General features: G+C 29.5%; 1 protein-coding gene across 4 annotated transcripts in view; it reads left to right on the top strand.

The window, feature by feature from the left end:
* LOC123290911 (RNA pseudouridylate synthase domain-containing protein 2-like) overlaps nt 1–18,875 on the top strand; it is a 730,776-nt gene that overhangs the window by 691,615 nt on the left and 20,286 nt on the right. For all 4 annotated transcript variants that reach the window (XM_044871288.1, XM_044871287.1, XM_044871286.1 and 1 more), the window contains 2 exons: nt 17,549–17,653; nt 17,834–17,921. In XM_044871288.1, coding sequence (XP_044727223.1) covers nt 17,549–17,653; nt 17,834–17,921 — 193 coding nt within the window. The remainder of the gene's footprint in view (nt 1–17,548; nt 17,654–17,833; nt 17,922–18,875) is intronic.

Raw genomic sequence — 18,875 nt, 5'->3', positions numbered from 1 at the left:
ATGAAAAAAGGACTACATTTTTTTGCTATAAATGTTGATTTTTATCTAAATAGTACGAGCTGTGTATAGAAGATAGTACGAACGTTTTACCTCTATGTACAGATTTCAAACTTGTATGAAATATGGAGGTAAGCTTTCAAAGATTTTAAAATAGTGCGCTTGAAATCGATACCAAAATTTCAAAAGATCAACTATCGGTCACGAGGAATTTCTCTTTCAGGATCAGCTTCAAATTTGTGGGAACTCATTGAGAACGTTATTGAAATTAGAAGATGATAGAGAATTTGATTTAAAACAAGTGAAAACAAACAGTTGACTGAGTTAATTGTAAAATACCATGTAAAGATAGGTTCGATGTCCTGAGCACTTCATAAAATTTCAGCTCGATATGCCTTTTTTTGAGTTCTCGTGTTTTCATACAGACAAGCGGGTGGACAAACGAAAATGGACTAATTAGGTGATTTTTTGAACACCTATGTCAAAATTTTGTTTGAAGCTTCAATATTTCTAAGCTTTACAAATTTGGGACTAACGTTCAACGTCCAGAGACTCCACCTTTTTTAATGGTCGGGTTTATCTGTCCAATTACCTGAGTCTCTTCTGTACAATTTCATACCAAGAAAATCAGAAGAAAAAAATTCCCTTCAGCTTGACAGACTAAGTTGTTCTTAACTTTGCACCTTCACTAAGTTGATGAGACTCCAGACCTTTTTTAAAGTTCAAGCCCGTCTGTTCAATTACCCAGGCTTCTTCTTCCAACTTTGGAGAGCAAAAACATACCAAGAAAGCTAGAAGGAAATTTGACGTTAAAAACAAATTTTAGTTGATCTTAGCTACTTCGGCTGGTAGCTTCAGGGGCATGTTGATAATACAACCATTTTCATGGAATAATAAAGCCACATAAAGTAGAGAACTTTATCTTCATGACGAAAGAAGATTATTCAGAATACCTACATTTCAGTTGCAGATCACGCTTTTCTCTGGCTTATGTCTAGTGATATGATTTTTGCAAAACTTTTCTTAAAACAGACCCTTTTTCACACCAACTGCCCACCTTTTCCCTTTATTTCAAATGTTGAGTTGAGTTTTTTATAAGAAAAGTTTAGACGAAATTCTGTTTAAAACAGCCACATAACCTCAATAGACAGACTTATGTATATACAGGTTATGTTACTATTTGAACCAGATTTTTTCTAAATAAGAAACAAAATTCTAATATACAATGCATACACATATTCACAAATAATCGTGACTTTTTCTCAAGAAATAAAAAGTACAGACTCAAGGGATTTTTATTCTTTCTCTGTTTTGTATCTCTCTACAATACGATTAACAAGCAGGATAATATTATACAGCTGAGTTAGCCTGTCAACAATATTTACGTAGTTTAGATTAAAATATTATGTGTGTACATCAGTGAAAGTGGATAATTTGTTACAAGCTAATATGTTTTATTTAAATATTGACTGTGTGTTCAAGTATCAAGCAATAGTATATTCTTCGCCTCGGGCAACAATAAACGTGGAATTTGAGACATTCTTTACTTGCTCCCGTGGTGTGTATACTATTTTTCCTTTAAAATGATAAAGTTTTTAATATTTGAAAATTGATGATCAATTACTTTCTGTTAATTTTCCTGTACTAGTACAATTAAACTAAATATCTTAAAGGAACAAAATTTATGCATCTTTGAAATATTCCACAGTTGTTTACAAGGTTGTAAAAACTTCGTAAAAAAAAGTCGACCTCTCAGGGGCATACTTAACCCTCTTTTTTGGGGGGTAGTTGGAGGTTTTAATCTGTTTTTTACGAATTACAAAAAAACTATGCATCTAATAAAAAAAAGTTCAAGTCAAAGTTCTACCTGAAGTATTTGTGCGCATTTTCGTTTTTTATATGCCAATTTAAAATGGAATTTTTTGCTCATTCAATCATATGAAAAAGTATCCACTTTGTAAACCGTTACAGATAGAACAAAGTTTAAATGTAAAAGTTATTACTTATAAAAACAAATTTCCTAATAGAACCTAAGTGATTGAGCGGTCTAAAGCGTTAGACTTAGACCGTTTGTCTACTTAGACTTAGGTTGCGGGTTCGAATCCATGCAGCGGCAGTGTGAACAATTATAATTAATGAAGGCGGTAGAATTGATCATATTGTCGTCGCTTGAATAAGAACGATGTAACCGACTCCACCCACATCAAAAATGTTATTGTAAAAATATGAATTTAGTTAAATAAATAAAGATTAACTAATAATTATGTGGGTGGCCTCTGTTATAGGCGTATGTGCCAGAGAAACGAAGGTTACACCCCGTTGTTATTATTTAAAAATATTAACAACCAACCAACATGATATGTTATTTCCCAGTGCTTTCATAAAATACAAAAATTTTTAATATTCCATCTATTTCCAAATTAATAAACAATCACTAGTAATTGTACTACATTTACTATACAATGTTAATCATTCCCTTCATAAATGTGTCACAATCGTTAAAAGTACACCGAAGTACTTTTCTATGCATAATAAATGAATAATAATAAAATACCAAGCATCCAACTCTTAGAAAAAATTACTGTTCTCGTATGCATGAATAAATAATTTTGCTGACTACAAATTGAAAGAAGAAACAAAACTGTGATCTAAGAAACTTTATATTAAGTATTAAGACAACAACAACATAAGCGAAATAATAGAACACAAGCAACAAAAAATTGAAAATTTAAACATGTCTTATCAATTTAATCAAAGTATTTCATACTAATAAAACAAAAAATTATGAGTTCATAAATATCGTTTTACATGTGACAACATCACACAGCATCTAGCAGCAAGCTGAATGAGGATAATTTGTATGTGGGTGATGTTTTGCGAGGGTGATTTTGTTACTACAATTGTGTATTTGTTTGTTCGTGTGGTCATTTAAAAGTATTAGTTGGGATAAGCTATGGTATAGAATCAAGAATGAATGGCAAATACTTTCTTCTAGAAGTAAAATTTATTTTCGAGACAATGACACACACGCATACACACACACACAACTTTCTATTGGTTTGATGTACAAAAATTTGAGTTTACATTTTTCAAGGAATATCAGATAAAATTGACAATTTGTGAACATTGTGTCAGTACATATCTTTATGGCTTTTAACAAAAAAGGTATGTTCCGAAGTGCTAAAAAAAAGTTTAATTACATGAGTGTCTACCTATTTGGAATCTAAACAGAAATTAGCTTGCTGTTGATAAAACTATTAGAAGAGGATTTTTTAATTTACTTTATAAATGCCAGTGGTAAGGTTTGGGGGTGGGGAAAATCTTTTTGGGGATAATTTTCTATGGTTATTCATTTATCTCTGAATTTCTTCGAGGGTTACTTTGAATTAAAAAGGATTAAGTATCAAAAGCAAGTAATTTTAATAATGGAAAAAACCAACCAGAAAAAGAGGTTGTTAAGTCCTAAATTTTTTAAATAATCTATACGCTGAACGATAACTATTAATGAAACATTACGTTAGGATTTCTTACCCAAAACTGTTTCTTAAACCATATTTTTGTTTTTGTTGAAAGAAAAATTTTAAAGGAAGAAAATCTATTCTTGGAGCGGGAAGAAATTCACTAGTAAAGTTTTTTAGCGCTTGAATTTTTTTCTTGTGCCAAGAAAATTTGTAAAGAGTAAATTAGGTTTTTTTTCTTCTATACTATAAGAAACATTATCTTCAAAGCATATTTTCTCTGCATTCACAATTCGCAAAATTGAGAAAAACTGTTTAGTATTGAGCTTGACGGATTAAAGAGATTCGTAAGTTTGAAATACAAAACATTTCGAACATGCTAAAGAAAGTTTTTACAGCTTATAATATTTTTTATCTACTCAAGAAAGGGAGGAGAGGAAGTATATGTCTTATTAAGGAACAGTTAGAAAATAGTTGTTAGCCTTAAATTTAAAAATACTTGCTTTGAAAAACAATTTTTATATTATAAGGACTAAAAAATAAAAAATATTTTTAAATGTAATGATCATTTATAATGTAATATTACATTGGTTTATCGATGAAAAACTTTATGCACCGACATCCTCTCTATTTGATGTTTGTAATATCAAAAACTTCGAGTTTTGCTTCAATTGAACTCAATTTCTATTTCTATCTAACGATACCTCTTAAATTCACTAGCTGTTATGAAAAGTGATTGGCTTATGGAATGGCTTATAAAAAACCCGTTTTCGTGCTGAACTAATTATATTTGACGCAAATCTGAGAGTAAAAAATTATTTATTTGGTACACAAAGCACTTATAATCAGACAGTCCGACATAGTGGTATTTTTTATTCTATAGTGGAAAAAAAATGTGTACAGTTTTATAACTAATGTTTTTTAAAGAACGCAACGCAGAAGAGAAGAACATTTTTCTCATTCTTTAACATTTTTAGTGTACGAACGTACGACATTTTCTGTAGCACCAACAAATAATATATAGCACTATATTACATTCATTCGAAACACGTATTTTTGCAATGACTCTCTGGATTACTGGAAAATCTACTACATACATATGAATACGATGTTTGTGCTTATATATTGCCAGGAGAAACAGTTATTGTCTGGAAGAAAAGGGTATAAATACTCTCTGTACATGAAAGATGTTATTAGCCCCTTCAGTTAATTTTTTGATTTTATATAAAATTGTAAGTAAAGTCTCAGTTGCTAGTGTAAAAACGTGAATTTTATATAGTGTAGGCGCTGAGTGGGTTTCGTGTGCATTTACAGGTCGTACCGAATAAGTAATGCACTTCGATGTATTTTGACCCGCTGAATCAGAATTTTCAACTTGCTCATCGCTCAGAGGGGGGAGGGGTTGTTATAAAGAAATTAACTGTTTATACTGCCATAGCTCCAAAACTATTGAACATTTTTCGAAACAATTTTTCACCATTTTATTCTGCATGAAAAAACAAATATTTCTATTTATTCTTCATGATACGACCAACTGAACCGTAAATATGGTTAAAATTGTGAAAAAAAATGATAGTGCATGAGGGCAGCGCTTTAAGGTACTCATTTTAGATGAGTACGGTGATTAAATTCACGGGGGGAGGGGGAGGATTTCCCGATTATTTCAATAAATAAATGATTTCAAAAGTAGGCATATTTAATATTGGTCTTATGGGAAAACTGTAGATGGATATTAGTTTCTCATAGATATCTCCAAAACTAGTCGGTGAAAATAAAAAAAAAAATATTTAAATTAAAGTTTAAACCTTAATAAGCTATTGAAAACAAAAAAAAACCGTTATGTCTGACTAATTCAGGGTGAATGAGCACGGTAGTGAAGACAAATTAAAAAATATATTTTTTCAATTTTGGTGAATTATGTTATAACTTGACAATATAAGACGAAAAGTAAGAATAATATTTTTCGATATCTGGAGTAATTTTTAAAATATTGAAAATTTTTTTAAATTATTTAACTTTCGATATTTCGAAAAACAATTTGCGTCTACATTCATAAGTAGGCGTATTAAGTTATAAATAACAAAATTAATTATCAAAATTGAAAATAAGGTACAAAAAATTTCAACCACAAGTCTAAACTTGCCTTGGCGTTCGTATTCATTATAAGAATAAAAAATGCAAAAGTCATTTTTTTTCGGCACGCAAAAGACGAGATATCCATTAATTTAATCCGCCGTTATTTTAACTCAGTCGAATTAAAATGAAATCATAAGAAAGCATTCAAATTTTATGAAAGCTTATATTAGGTTAGTACCCAGATATAAACTAATATGGTTCTATATGGTTCTATTGCAAGCTAAATAAATAATTATTGATTTTTCCTTTGAAATCCTTGTTAATGATTTTATTGTAGCTCAACTGTTATATTTCTTTAAATGTATTATGTGCGAACTTTATAGTTGGTACTCATTTTTGTTAAGCATAACACGTTTTATCTTTATATTAATAAATATTTTATCAATATTCTACGTTTTTCTTTTCTCCTCTTTTTATGTCGAATTTCTCATATTTAATAAATAAATGAAAATCCTTGTTCGAGAAAACTTTTTAATACTTTTTTGTTTGTTTCTGGTTTTATTATCAAATCTGTGTTTAATAAATAATAGTTTCAAAAAACACGCCTTTGTAACTAGCTGAAATAAAAAGCAGAAAATAATATCTATAAGTTAAAAAACAAAATACAGTGATTGATATCGTAAAAGAGAATGGATCACTAGATTTCAATTATTATTAATATTTTTAACTGACTTCAAATTAGAGAAAGGAGGAGGTTCTCAATTCGACTGTATTTTTTTGATGTTCGTTACTTCAGAACTTTTGACTGGGTAACCCGATTTTCATTATTCTTTTTTTATTCGAAAACTGGTGCTTCCCGAATGGTCCCATTTCAATTCCAGTCCAGTTTTGACATTGGCATCCATGAGAAAACTATATAAGTCTTAACTTGCATTAAGTATGTGCGCGACAAATGGACGAATAACTCAATATCACGCCAACCGATTTCGATGATTCTTTTTTTAGTGACAAATTAGTTAGTGTACTTCAGATTCACTAAGAATCACAAAAAGTAAAAAAATTACGATAATATAATGTAGTAATACAATTATTGTTATTTTTGGAGTCGGTATCAGCCAAGTTATGTAGCAAACTGTTCTGTCAGATTTGTCAGGTTCCGTGGCTGACACCGACTCCAAAAATAACAATAATTTTAACTACAATATATTATCGTTATTTTTTTACTTTTTAGTGCATACTAATTTGTTTTGGAATAGTTTTTTTTTCAATTGACAACATTTATAAAAGTAGTCTTTATAAAATATCTTTAAAAGCCTAAAATGTACTCAAAATCACACCTAAACATAGTGCTAGGTACAAAATTATCAAATTATCATCGAGATTAATATTAGTTTTAAGCTTTGAATTTCGTTTTAAACATTAAACAAGAACCTTAAAACAAACAAAACAAAATCTCTTCAGTAAGGAGGCTTTAATTTGATCAATAAAATTAAATTAAATACCTAACGAATAGAAGCGACTTATTCCAACATAATGAGTATAGAGTTTATTACTAACAAAACTTCAAGTTTAACATTTCTTCCAATTTACATTAAAGTTTATGTTAATGATAACATAAAACTAATAAAAAACAAGTGAAAACAAACAATTGACTGAGTTAATTGTTGAAATACCATGTATAGACAGTGTTGATTACTCGGTCACATTACACATACATACATGTCACACACATATAACGGATATATTCATATAACACATACCATACAATTTGTGCATAATTTGCTCTCTCACGGATAAACATTGGTATTTACGAAAAAATGTTTCAAACAAAAGTTGTTTATTTTTTTAAAAGAACATTTTTCACATTTAAACTTTTGAGCTATCTCTAACGGTTTACAAAATGGGTCCTACGGACCCAAAACCCAATTGACTTATGTTGCTCCTTTACGAACTCGACCTCACTTTTACGTCTTAAGCACGCTATAAAAATTTCAGCTTGATATCTCTTTTTTGAGTAATCGAGATGACAGACGGACAGACGACAAACGACAGACGACTGACGACTGACGACAGATGAACAGACAACCGGAAATGGACTAATTAGGTCATTTTATGAACACCTATACCAAAATTTTGTTCATAGCATCAATATTTTTAAGCGTTACAAACTTTTGACTAAACTTAGTATACCTTGGTATATTTCATATACATGGTATAATAATAATATCTTTATCTTCCCAGAATCAAATCACGCCTTTAAGATGTTTTTAAGCATAGTTATTAAGAAAAAAAGAAGTTTTGTTTTTCTTTGACATAGGAAAAACACACAATTTTCAATTTTGTGTTAAATAAAGTAATAATCATTATTTTCCATTATTATGTGAAAATATAAAATATACAACAATTGTGCGAAAAGTTTTCATTTTTTTGGATAAGTATAATATTATTTGCTCTATTGAAGAATGAAATAAAATCATCTAACTTTTCGTTTTTCACATTTTGCTTTCTTTTAATTTTTCTTCTTTTTGTGTCAACGCATCAATGCTTAGCTACATTGACTTTATTATTAAATTATTTCCACTATGAAAATGTACGCATTTTCTTGAGAACATACGTTTTTTTATTCAATACTAACTGTCCCCCGGTATTTTGTACCTGGGCTTTCTTGTGGGATTGTCAAAAGGAAAACTAAGACTCAACAAGTGTAGCTATATCACTAGGGCTGTGGTGTAAATCCGACGATACCTCATACGTTCTTCTTTTTCATAAGACTATTCTTTAATTGAAGCCGTCAATTATTTGTCGGATGTCTGATGATGGACGCATGTGCAATATAAAGCACTTTTGACATTTAAATAATCTTTACTGTAAAAAATGTCAAACAAGAAGGCTTAAATAAGCTTAAACAGTTTATAGAAACCCTGAGGGAATATCCGTATACATATAAGTACATATACAGGTCTTTCAAACTGAAATGAGACTGTTATAGAGAAAAGCTTTCAATTTAATTGAAATCAATTTATTCATTCTTTCTTAAAGTAATACAAACATTGCATTTAACATATTATAAAAGGAATAGAGAAAATGAAAAGAAAGGAACTATCCCGGTATTAACCTTTGTGCAAACCCAATGAAAAACTATAGAAACCATAGGTAGGGTAGCCGGCATCTGATACTATCAAATGCCTTCCGAATATCACCATGGTACTAAAGATCAAATCCCTCATTCAGGCCTCCGGCGGTGTATTGGCGAGAAAGTCTTTAAACCAAATCTAACTTTACCTAAAGAAAGAAAATAAATTTATGAAACACTCTCTTTTTATCATTTATCTCACTTTTATTAGTTTTATTAAACCACACCCAGTAATTACCGTGGTATGTCATAGTACTTATAGATTACTGGATGAAAAATGAGATAGATAATATGATAATTAAATACAACGATAAAGACACCCTTCTATTTCTAATTGGTATGGTTAATTATCTCGGAAATTATGCCTCAGATCAAAATTTGGTAAAAATCTTTTTCGTTCGTCTTTATAAGTTTATTCGGGGAGTGGAGAGTTATACAGTCAATTATAGAACACCTTATATATATTTATATATCATGAACAAACCTCATTGAGATATACTCAAAAATATTACTATACTTTCTAGGGAGTTAAAATATATTTTTTAATTCATAACAATTATTATAATATATTCATATGTTATATTTATATTCATGTTTATTAATGTTTTAAAAGTAAGTAACAAGATTAATTTCATATGTTACACAAAACAACAAAATAAATTCAGAAAATAAGATGAAACCAACCACACCAGAATATACTAAAAATCATTTTTTGAAAACAACTGGTAATTTTTTTAAATCGTTGTTTTTTCGCAAATAAATTTTGTGTAACACAAGCGTGGATTTGTAAAGTAGTAGAGTACCAATAAATATTCGTGTTTGGAAGAAAAACTATTTTTTATGTGATATTTTGAGAATTTTTGTTGTATTTTTATTTGATAATATATCTAGGGTTTCTAATAAAGGCATTTAAATAATTATCAGTTTTAGGGCCATCGATATGAATAATAAACAATTGAAATTTAAAAAATCCCCGACAAAATTTTGGCTACGGAACCCTAAACTCGTATTTGAAACATATCTAAGAACACTCTTCATTAAATTGTCTTTTTCCTTAAAGCCTTTTCAAAATTGAACCGATTTGGAAGACATCAACAATTTTTAGGTTTTTTCGGGTACGGAACCCTTAATTCGCACGTTAAATTACCTTTCGAGCGAAACCCAAAAAATAGAAAAACGGTTCATCCGTTTAGAAGCTACGGATTCCACAGACAGACACACAGACACACACAGAAGAGAACAAAAAGAAGAATTATCCCTATATAATATAAATGTGAAAGTATTGTTAAGTTTAAAACTTAACAATAATATAGCTCATACATCAAAATAACACATGAGCTATAAGTTATAAAGATACATTTAAAAAAAAAACTAATTTAGTCTATGACATTTCACTGATCCATCTATGAGCAACATTTTCAATCATAAATTAAAGATAACTGTAATAATGTTGAACGAGATAAAATTCATGGCCACCTGATCTGATACACTCAATGAATCAAGACTATATTGTATAACAATAACAAAAATTGAACTCTGTACATATATTTTACCTGTGTAAAACAAACCTTACCCCCATTCCGAGTGTTATGGAAGAAGGATAAGCGAGAGCAAGAGAAGTGGAAGCTATAACGCGGTGGTCTTTACTTTTAAGGCTAGCGAAGGGAGTGGGTATCAAGCTAGTTTTAAAAAAAAAGTTATGAAAATATAATTTCTTAAATTGAACTTTTTCTCGAATTTTATGTTTTTACGTTTGAAGTACATAATAATAATTAATAGAAAGCATGGTATGTTTATTTTACAGCAGTTTTCCTTTTACAATTTTCTTTAGAAATTTTGCTTATTTACTGTTATTATAAAGCACTAAAGCTTCAACGTTTTGTACATTCATTTGCATGTATCAATTAAATTAATCAATTTATGCAGAACATAGACAACTAACAAACTGAATGGTATGTATATGTTACGGTCAAAGTTGGTGATTTGGCAAAGTTAGTTTTATAAAGATAAAGTTTAATCTAGCTCAACGAAGTAGTCAGTTGTTTTGAAATACATAGTCAAGTCAACTTTGCTTAGTTATAGTCAACTTTACCTATTCTATTTATTAAAAGTGTATTTAGTTTTTCTTCTTTAATGATGGTGCACGCTTGTCTTTATTTTGACAGTGAGTAATAAAAAAGGCAAAAATAGTAATAGACCGAAAAAAAAAAATAAAAACAAGAGCCTGAAAAAGAAAATTACAATTGCAACGAGAATGGAAATGAAATTGATGAAAACAATAAAATTTATCTTATTTAGTTTGTTTGTCCTTTTTCATGACAAAACCAGAACTTTACACCAACGTGTAGTTCATGAATGGAGAGTTGTGGGTTATGAGAAAAAAGTCTACTTTCAATTCTGAACAAATATTTAATTTATCCGAAACGATTATTAGATTTTAATCAATTCTATTGAAGGTACTGCTTTTTTCCTCAGTCCGACTAGAGTAGCACTTAGTTTATTAAGACACAGGCAACCTTAACTAGTCAATATAAACTAAAATGTTTTATTATTTGTTTATGGTCAACTTCGACTAAAAAAATCATGTGGAGCAGGCGTGGGCGAGCTATTTTAAGTCAAAGTCACCATTGTTATAAGTTTATTGCGTGCCTTAAATTTATTGTGTGTCTCTTTATGCAAGTACGCATTGCTCATAGAGGAAGAAGCGAGACAGGTATACGACTCTTTTTCTTATCTCAGTTTCTCTAATAGTAATGAGATTGGTAGAAAAAAAATATTGTTTCTCTGTCTTACTCGTTTTATTGGTTGACACTAGTTAGGGTATCACTGTCTTACTCGTATGTTAGATACAGAAGTCTGAGTGTCTTCTCTAAGCCACGTTTGCCCATGGATGATGTAGAGTACTCTTAGACTTGGCAAATTCAAGTATAACTAAAAAAGCAACTTTACCCGTAACATGCATAAATATTCACTTTGCATGCATTCTTTTAATTAATCAATTTGTATATTTTTATACATATAGGCAAACAATGTTTGAAGAATAAGGCTAGAAATACATTTGTTAATAAAAAATAAACATGTTTATATTATACTGGCATGCTAGTAGTGTCTATGCGCATACATATTTGCGAACTACAGCTTTGTAGCCATAACTAGCATATTTATACGTACAGTAGTTTATATTTATTATAGTCCTGTACCTGCCTTAATCCATGGACGAATAATCGAAAATAAAAATGTAAACTAGTTATCATTTTCTTCGAATTTTTACGAAATTGATGATTTTCATAAGATCAACCTAATCAACCCTACCGGATATTATAGAATGCAATAATACCCTATTTGAAGCTCGAGATAACAACTAATTGTCTAAAGTAATATTCAAAAAATAATACAATTTACTTCGTTATTATGCTGTTAATATTTCTAAGCTTCAGTAGTTAGTTTTGTTAATATCTCTTTCTTAAATGTTGTACAACTCCTAAGGTGTAATTTGGGGATTCCTCAAACAGCTCTAAAAATAAATTTGTTCACGGCCACCTTCAAAAATGCAGTGCTGAATTCTATAGTTCAGTTTTTTACAAAAGTAAAAACCTGGACTTGAGTAATTTTCTGACGATTATCTCCAAAAATGCAATAATTTATTTTTGGAGATAATCGTCAGAAAATTACTCAAGTCCAGGTTTTTACTTTTGTAAAAAACTGAACTATAGAATTCAGCACTGCATTTTTGAGGGTGGCCGTGAACAAATTAATTTTTATAGCTGTTTGAGGAATCCCCAAATTACACCTTAGGAGTTGTACAACATTTAAGAATTGTTTCTATCTCTTGATATTATATCATGTAGATACATGTATTACCAGAATACACATTATTATATCGAAATAATTGACTGTGCTTTCGAATATGAATTGTATTAAAATAGAGATACGAAAAGTAGATTTCATGTATATCTACATAAGCAACTCCCATGATTTCATAGATATCACAACGCAATTTAAATATAAAACAAAAGAGACATTCGTCCGAAAACTTATGTTTCAAATTATTCCCATTATTTATAAACATCTTTCCGAAGGAAACATGTTTTTATATAGTCTGAATTTTGATCTGATCTTATGTGATACCGTGTTTATTCATTGAAATGGCTTTTCGGAGACTCTTAGAAACGTTATTGACCTTACACACAAACAAACCTTCGTGATCGTTAACCTGTGTAATTTACATAACATTTTTATGATTCCCGAAAACGCATCAACATATAAAAGGCAGTAGATATTTCTTTTGTTTGTTTTTCTTAAGAGTTTTTTAAAGAATTTTTAATTTTTTTTATAGTGGAAAGTACGAAATCTTTTTTATATTACTGCCATTTAAAGGCGTATATAAGAAGTAAAATTTAGAAGTTTTTTTTTTTAATATGAATTTTTCTACTAAGTACATAGAAAAAATTATCATGAATGGAAGAAAATCGTAAGAAACGTAAGAATAAGATTTATTCCATTTTTCGAACGAACCAGGTATGTAGAGAAAGAATGAAATGTTTTGTTTTTCTTGGATTTTTTTGTAAATTTATTTATTTGTCGTGAAACTTCTCTTGGCGAGCGGTTTTTGCTCATAGTTTTCGAATTTCCATGTTGACTTCATGAAACTATAACGTTGGTTATCCTTTATTACAATAAGGGGAAGATTCATGTTGCTTACGAAATATATTACGTAGTGGATTTTGGAATGACATCATGAAATTCATTCTTTGAAGCCATATTGTTGTATAGGCTTTTGCCCACTACAAAAAATTCGGTTGGATTAAAGTTTTCAATGATTAATCAGTTGTTAACAAAACACAAAATTAATTTTTATAAAATATACTGATTATTATTTAAGCTTACAAATACATGTAAAATTGCAAATACTTGTAAACTTGCATATACAAATATGATTGCATGTCACGGTTTGATGTCATTCAGTACGCCGTGACACTCTACACTGTTTTAGAAGTAAATTTTGATTGGTTTTTTAAAATGCAAAATACATAAGGGAGAAATAGTATTTTTTTTAAATAATACTTTCTTGGTGTAAATCAGATAATAATGTAACTTATAAACCAATTTTTCAAATTTAGGATGAAAGCCTATTTCTTTGACACTGCATACATTTGCAAATTTTCAAATTATATTTGCCATGTTAGTAAGTCAACAGTTTAAATATTAATCCCGATAAAATAGTTTAAATAATATGGAAGTAATATTCTTTTATTTTATATAATATTTCGGTAACATGTTTGCTCAGTGTTAGAATCAATGTCATTTTTACCAACAATAATCTCTTCTATATCAAATATATGTGGATACATATATACGTACATAAACATACGTACGAACGCTACGCTTGTCACCTGGGGCATGAACTTATTTAAGATGAAAATAATATGATGAGAGTTTTGTATATATATATATATATATAACATACAGCACGCTTTCTTAATATTACTGTTCAAATAACGTTTGTTGAAATATTTTTTTAAAGAATATTTTAGCAATACAGTTGCGTAACTGAATAAAAAGACTTTTGTTCTGTCTTAAATCAAGATTCACAATTATATGTTAAATTAAATTACGAGATTTTCAAAACGGTACAAAATGTTATCTCTTGCTCTATATCATATTTTGTCATAATTTTACAAAATGGTTTCCTAGCACTTCTTTTTTCAATAATTTAGCTACTTTATTTTTATTATTTATTATCTATCCGATGGTCGATTCATGGTTAAAAGAATATGAGTTGACTAACGACAGAATATTAAAAACTCACATTTTGTCACAATCATAATACGTGACGAAATTTATAAATTATCTCTTAAATTATTATGTTTTCGAATAGAAAAATGAAAATAAATGGCTTCCTAAAATGAGCTGCCAGAACAAATGAATGTAAACCTGGTATGGGTACCGAAACACAGAGACATTTCCAGAAATTACGAAACCGACGAGCTTGCTAGATATGGCATAATGCTGCCGGACACAAGCATCAATAAATATCCGGGGGTTCCATTTGGTAACTGCAAGTTTCTTCTCAAAGAGGATATAATAAAAAAGGCCAATCTTAGATGGAGGGAGGAACGTACTTGTGGTACTACAAGACAGATATGGTCTAAGTACAATCGTAGGCGTTCCGAAGATCTTATATTACTTCCAAGGGCCTCTATTAGCAAAATTGTTGCGGCTATTACAGGACACTGGTTGGGTGGCAGGCATGCTGAATACCTGGGCTTAGCAGTGTATCACGACTACTGCAGGAGCTGTCGCAGTAGTGAGGAGGAGGAGACAATGTCTCCTCTTCTCTGTCACTGCCCAACTCTTGCTTAGAGAAGATTGACTTACTTGAGCCATTCTCTCTTTGACGTCCTCTCCGACCTTAAGTCCGTTGACGTCAAAGCACTCCTGCTGTTCTTAAACAGCTCCAAATGGTTCATGGAGTAGTGGCCGGGTATGGCCCAACATTTTTTTGGTATCACAACGGATTCCATAGTCTAATAACAGCCAATCTAACCTAACCTAACCTAACCTAACCTTACCTAACCTAACCTAACCTAACCTAAACTAACCTAACCTAACCTAACCTAACCTAACCTAACCTAACCTAACCTAACCTAACCTAACCTAACCTAACCTAACCTAACCTAACCTAACCTAACCTAACCTAACCTAACCTAACCTAACCTAACCTAACCTAACCTAACCTAACCTACCTTACCTAACATAACGTAACCTAACCTAAACTTACCTAACCTAAAAAATTCGATATAGGAGCGGCGTTTGTTGGTGTAGAAATTTTCCCATTTTTGCCACCAAAAAACACTATAAAAGACTCTTGACACTATAAAATCACTTTAAAAACTACTACTAAACTTTCAATATACATTCTGTTTATTATATATAATACATCTAAAACTGTTTTAGTAAAGCGGATAGACAGATAGACTTCACTTGTGTTGTTCACCCGTAATATTGACTGAATTTTATGAGATTTTGCGTCCTTTGTTGTATACATTACAAGCAAGCCACTTACACAATGAGCTGTTTTTTATATCATATTTCTTTTTAATAATATTAGAAAAATTGTTTATCTATATATAATTTGATCCTGTATTGCTCGACCGAGGCTTTATTGTATTTCTATTACTTTATTTTTCAATTAGATAGTGCTTACATTTATGTGACGAGGTTAAACTGTTTGATCAAAGCCTAAAATACGGATTTTACAATAATGGAAGTATACCATGGCGTGTATCATCTGTATTTTCTAAAAACTTAGTGTATAACTTGTGCTTATAGAAAATTGAACCAATTTTACACTTTTGACTTTTAGCATACCCCCTCTGATTTTCACTGTATACATTCTATTGATTTCACGATTACAGCACTGGATATAAACTCCAGTGCTATTTATGTGTATATTTGATCGGGTTAAATTTTGAATTTGAATTTTGAAGCAATTATCCTCAACCGATTGAGCTAAAATTATGCATACACGTTTAGTTTGGATGACAATGCATAGTTAGTTGAGCATTCTTAATCTAAAATGACGTAATAGTTTTTTTTTATGCATGCCCATGTATTGAGTATCAAAGGAAAGGATTTGGTGAGAAGAATACGAATAACCTATGTAAATCACAATTTTTTTTGTAATAAAATTTTAATAAAAATGATAAGCTTTTACTGTAATAAAAAGTAGAAAATAATTAGTTCTGCGAGTCTCTCATACATGACCATTCATAAATACTTGAGGCGCTCCGAATCATCCTAGATATTTTAAATTGATGGGGGACTCATAGAAATAATAATTTTCTTCTTTTTATTGCAATAAAAGCTTGCTCATAAAAAGTATTTTTATATTAATTTTCTTATATTTTCCTGAGCGTCATTATTGTCATTCACATTATTATAAAAGGTTTTTCTGTTTTTAAATTTTAGATTAACATACATAGATAAATTTTTGATTATATTTTCATTGATTACTTTTGAAGATAAAAGTATTATATATTATACATTTGATATGATATCAATGTCAAATATGTCATTCAAATATACATACCTATTTGAAAATTTTGTCACTCTGAAAATCTCTGTATATTTACATTGCATCAATTTGTGATTTATTCATTATTAATGGACACCAGAAAGTTATTATTACTAAAATGTTTTACAATCATACATTATATTAAATAGAAAAATGTTAAAGGTGGTAGCAACTAAGTTACTAAATGATATTAAATAATGATATTAATCTTCTATATAGATCCTAATATAAGAATATTCATACACATTTAGTATTCATCAATCAATATTCGTATACTTGCCCAGTTTTGATACCAATATACCAATATTATTTTAAACCATTTATAGTATTTCAATATAAGTTTGCGGCCATCAAATAACAACATTTTTGTTTGCTGAAGTTCCTTTTTGAACAATATGCTGAAAGTTTTAAATACACTGAAAAAAAAAATTATTTATAACAACCGATATGAGGTTGTCTCAACCTCATCGCGAGAAAAAATATGGAGATTGGTGCCACGATTGTGATACAACTTCCGTACTGGGTTGAGTGGTGAAGTTGATACAAACGCATGAGTTGTTTGTAAGAAAGTAATATACTGTCTAAAAAATTTCAAATATTGTTGTTTTGAAATGCAACATAGTTTTAAACAATCTTTTTTTGATTGGTTATACCACTTATAAATATTATAACAAAATAGTAATGCGATTGTCACAACTACATGATCATTAACATAATTTTATTATATCTCGGTTTATCTTATATAAAGCAAAATTTTTAGAAATAAATGTTAATTTCTTATTAATTAATATATTCTTTTTGTTACAGTTATGTGGTGAATCGAATAAAGGTTTGCCATCAGCGAATGGACCTGGTGGAATTTCCGAAAAACGGAAAGCAGACGATGCTGATACGAATAAGGATTTGAAAAAGGTAAGTTTTAAAAAAAATATCTGAACATATTTTTTGTATGTTTTATTTGGTTTTGTTTTTTTTTTTTTATTACTGCATGCTCTCATAATGTGTGATAACGTTTATGGAAAAACGTTTTGTACGTTGATAATATGACAATGAAATGTTTTCTATTTTTTTACTTTATTTTTTAATTTATAGGCAAAACTTGAAACGAAAGCGCTTAAAGCAAAAAGACCTGGTTTCACAGATGACCGTTACAATGAAACATCATACTATATTGAAAATGGTAAAATAATTACTATATTTTCAATTACTAATTATTATTTCTATTAAGTACTATTAATTATGCATGTGAAAAAATTACACACACTGATCTAAAACTTAATATGTCACGTATATAATTAGATATAGTAGAAGTTAATAAGTACTCACTTAGAACAATATAACTTTCGAAGCTATGAAAAAAGTTTATACGTATTTATGCAACTTGTAATATTTAAAACTTGTTATGATCGATTAATCAAATATGTATTACTAAGATCGATTAATCATAGGTTAATATTATTACAGTAGAGTCTCAATAATACGAACACACAATAGTCCGACACGTCCAGTAATCCGAACACTTTTCAACCGCCGTTATTTTATTTATCATTTAATCCGATCAAATCCAGAAATCCGATATTCCCTTATTTTTAAAGAATCCGGATTAGTGAATCTTTTTTAAAACTTTATAAAAACTAACTTTCAAGCATTGATTAACTAATTTAGATTAGTTTTGGAACTTTGCTTAAGTACTCGAACTTAAAAAGTAGTACAAAAGAATTTACCCCTGCCATTTTTGTCACATAATTGCTAGATTGTACAATGGTTTGGTGGTTTAAACATTTTTTATTACAAACACTAAATTATTTGTATGTTCCAAAGTTCAGTCAACAGAAATTTAAGAAGCAAAAATGGGCTGATGTATGATGAAGAAATATTGAAATTAATCCATACAATTGAAAATAATTATAAAATTATAAAAACCGAAGCTCGGTTTGTATCAAAAATCGACGTGGTCTTTTTGGAACATTCGATACTAGATTTGTGATTTGTGCTACTATATGAATAGTTTATCTCGAAAAGTACGGTGGATATTGCAAAATTTGTTTCCTAATTTTTGCCTGATTTTACTAGATAACAATATAATAATATATCATGAACATGGGAAACTTCAATTTTAAATATTCTCATACTC

This window comes from Chrysoperla carnea, chromosome 1 (genome assembly GCF_905475395.1).
Source record: "Chrysoperla carnea chromosome 1, inChrCarn1.1, whole genome shotgun sequence".
NCBI lineage: Eukaryota > Metazoa > Arthropoda > Insecta > Neuroptera > Chrysopidae > Chrysoperla > Chrysoperla carnea.
This window is presented reverse-complemented; position numbering and strand designations above follow the sequence as displayed.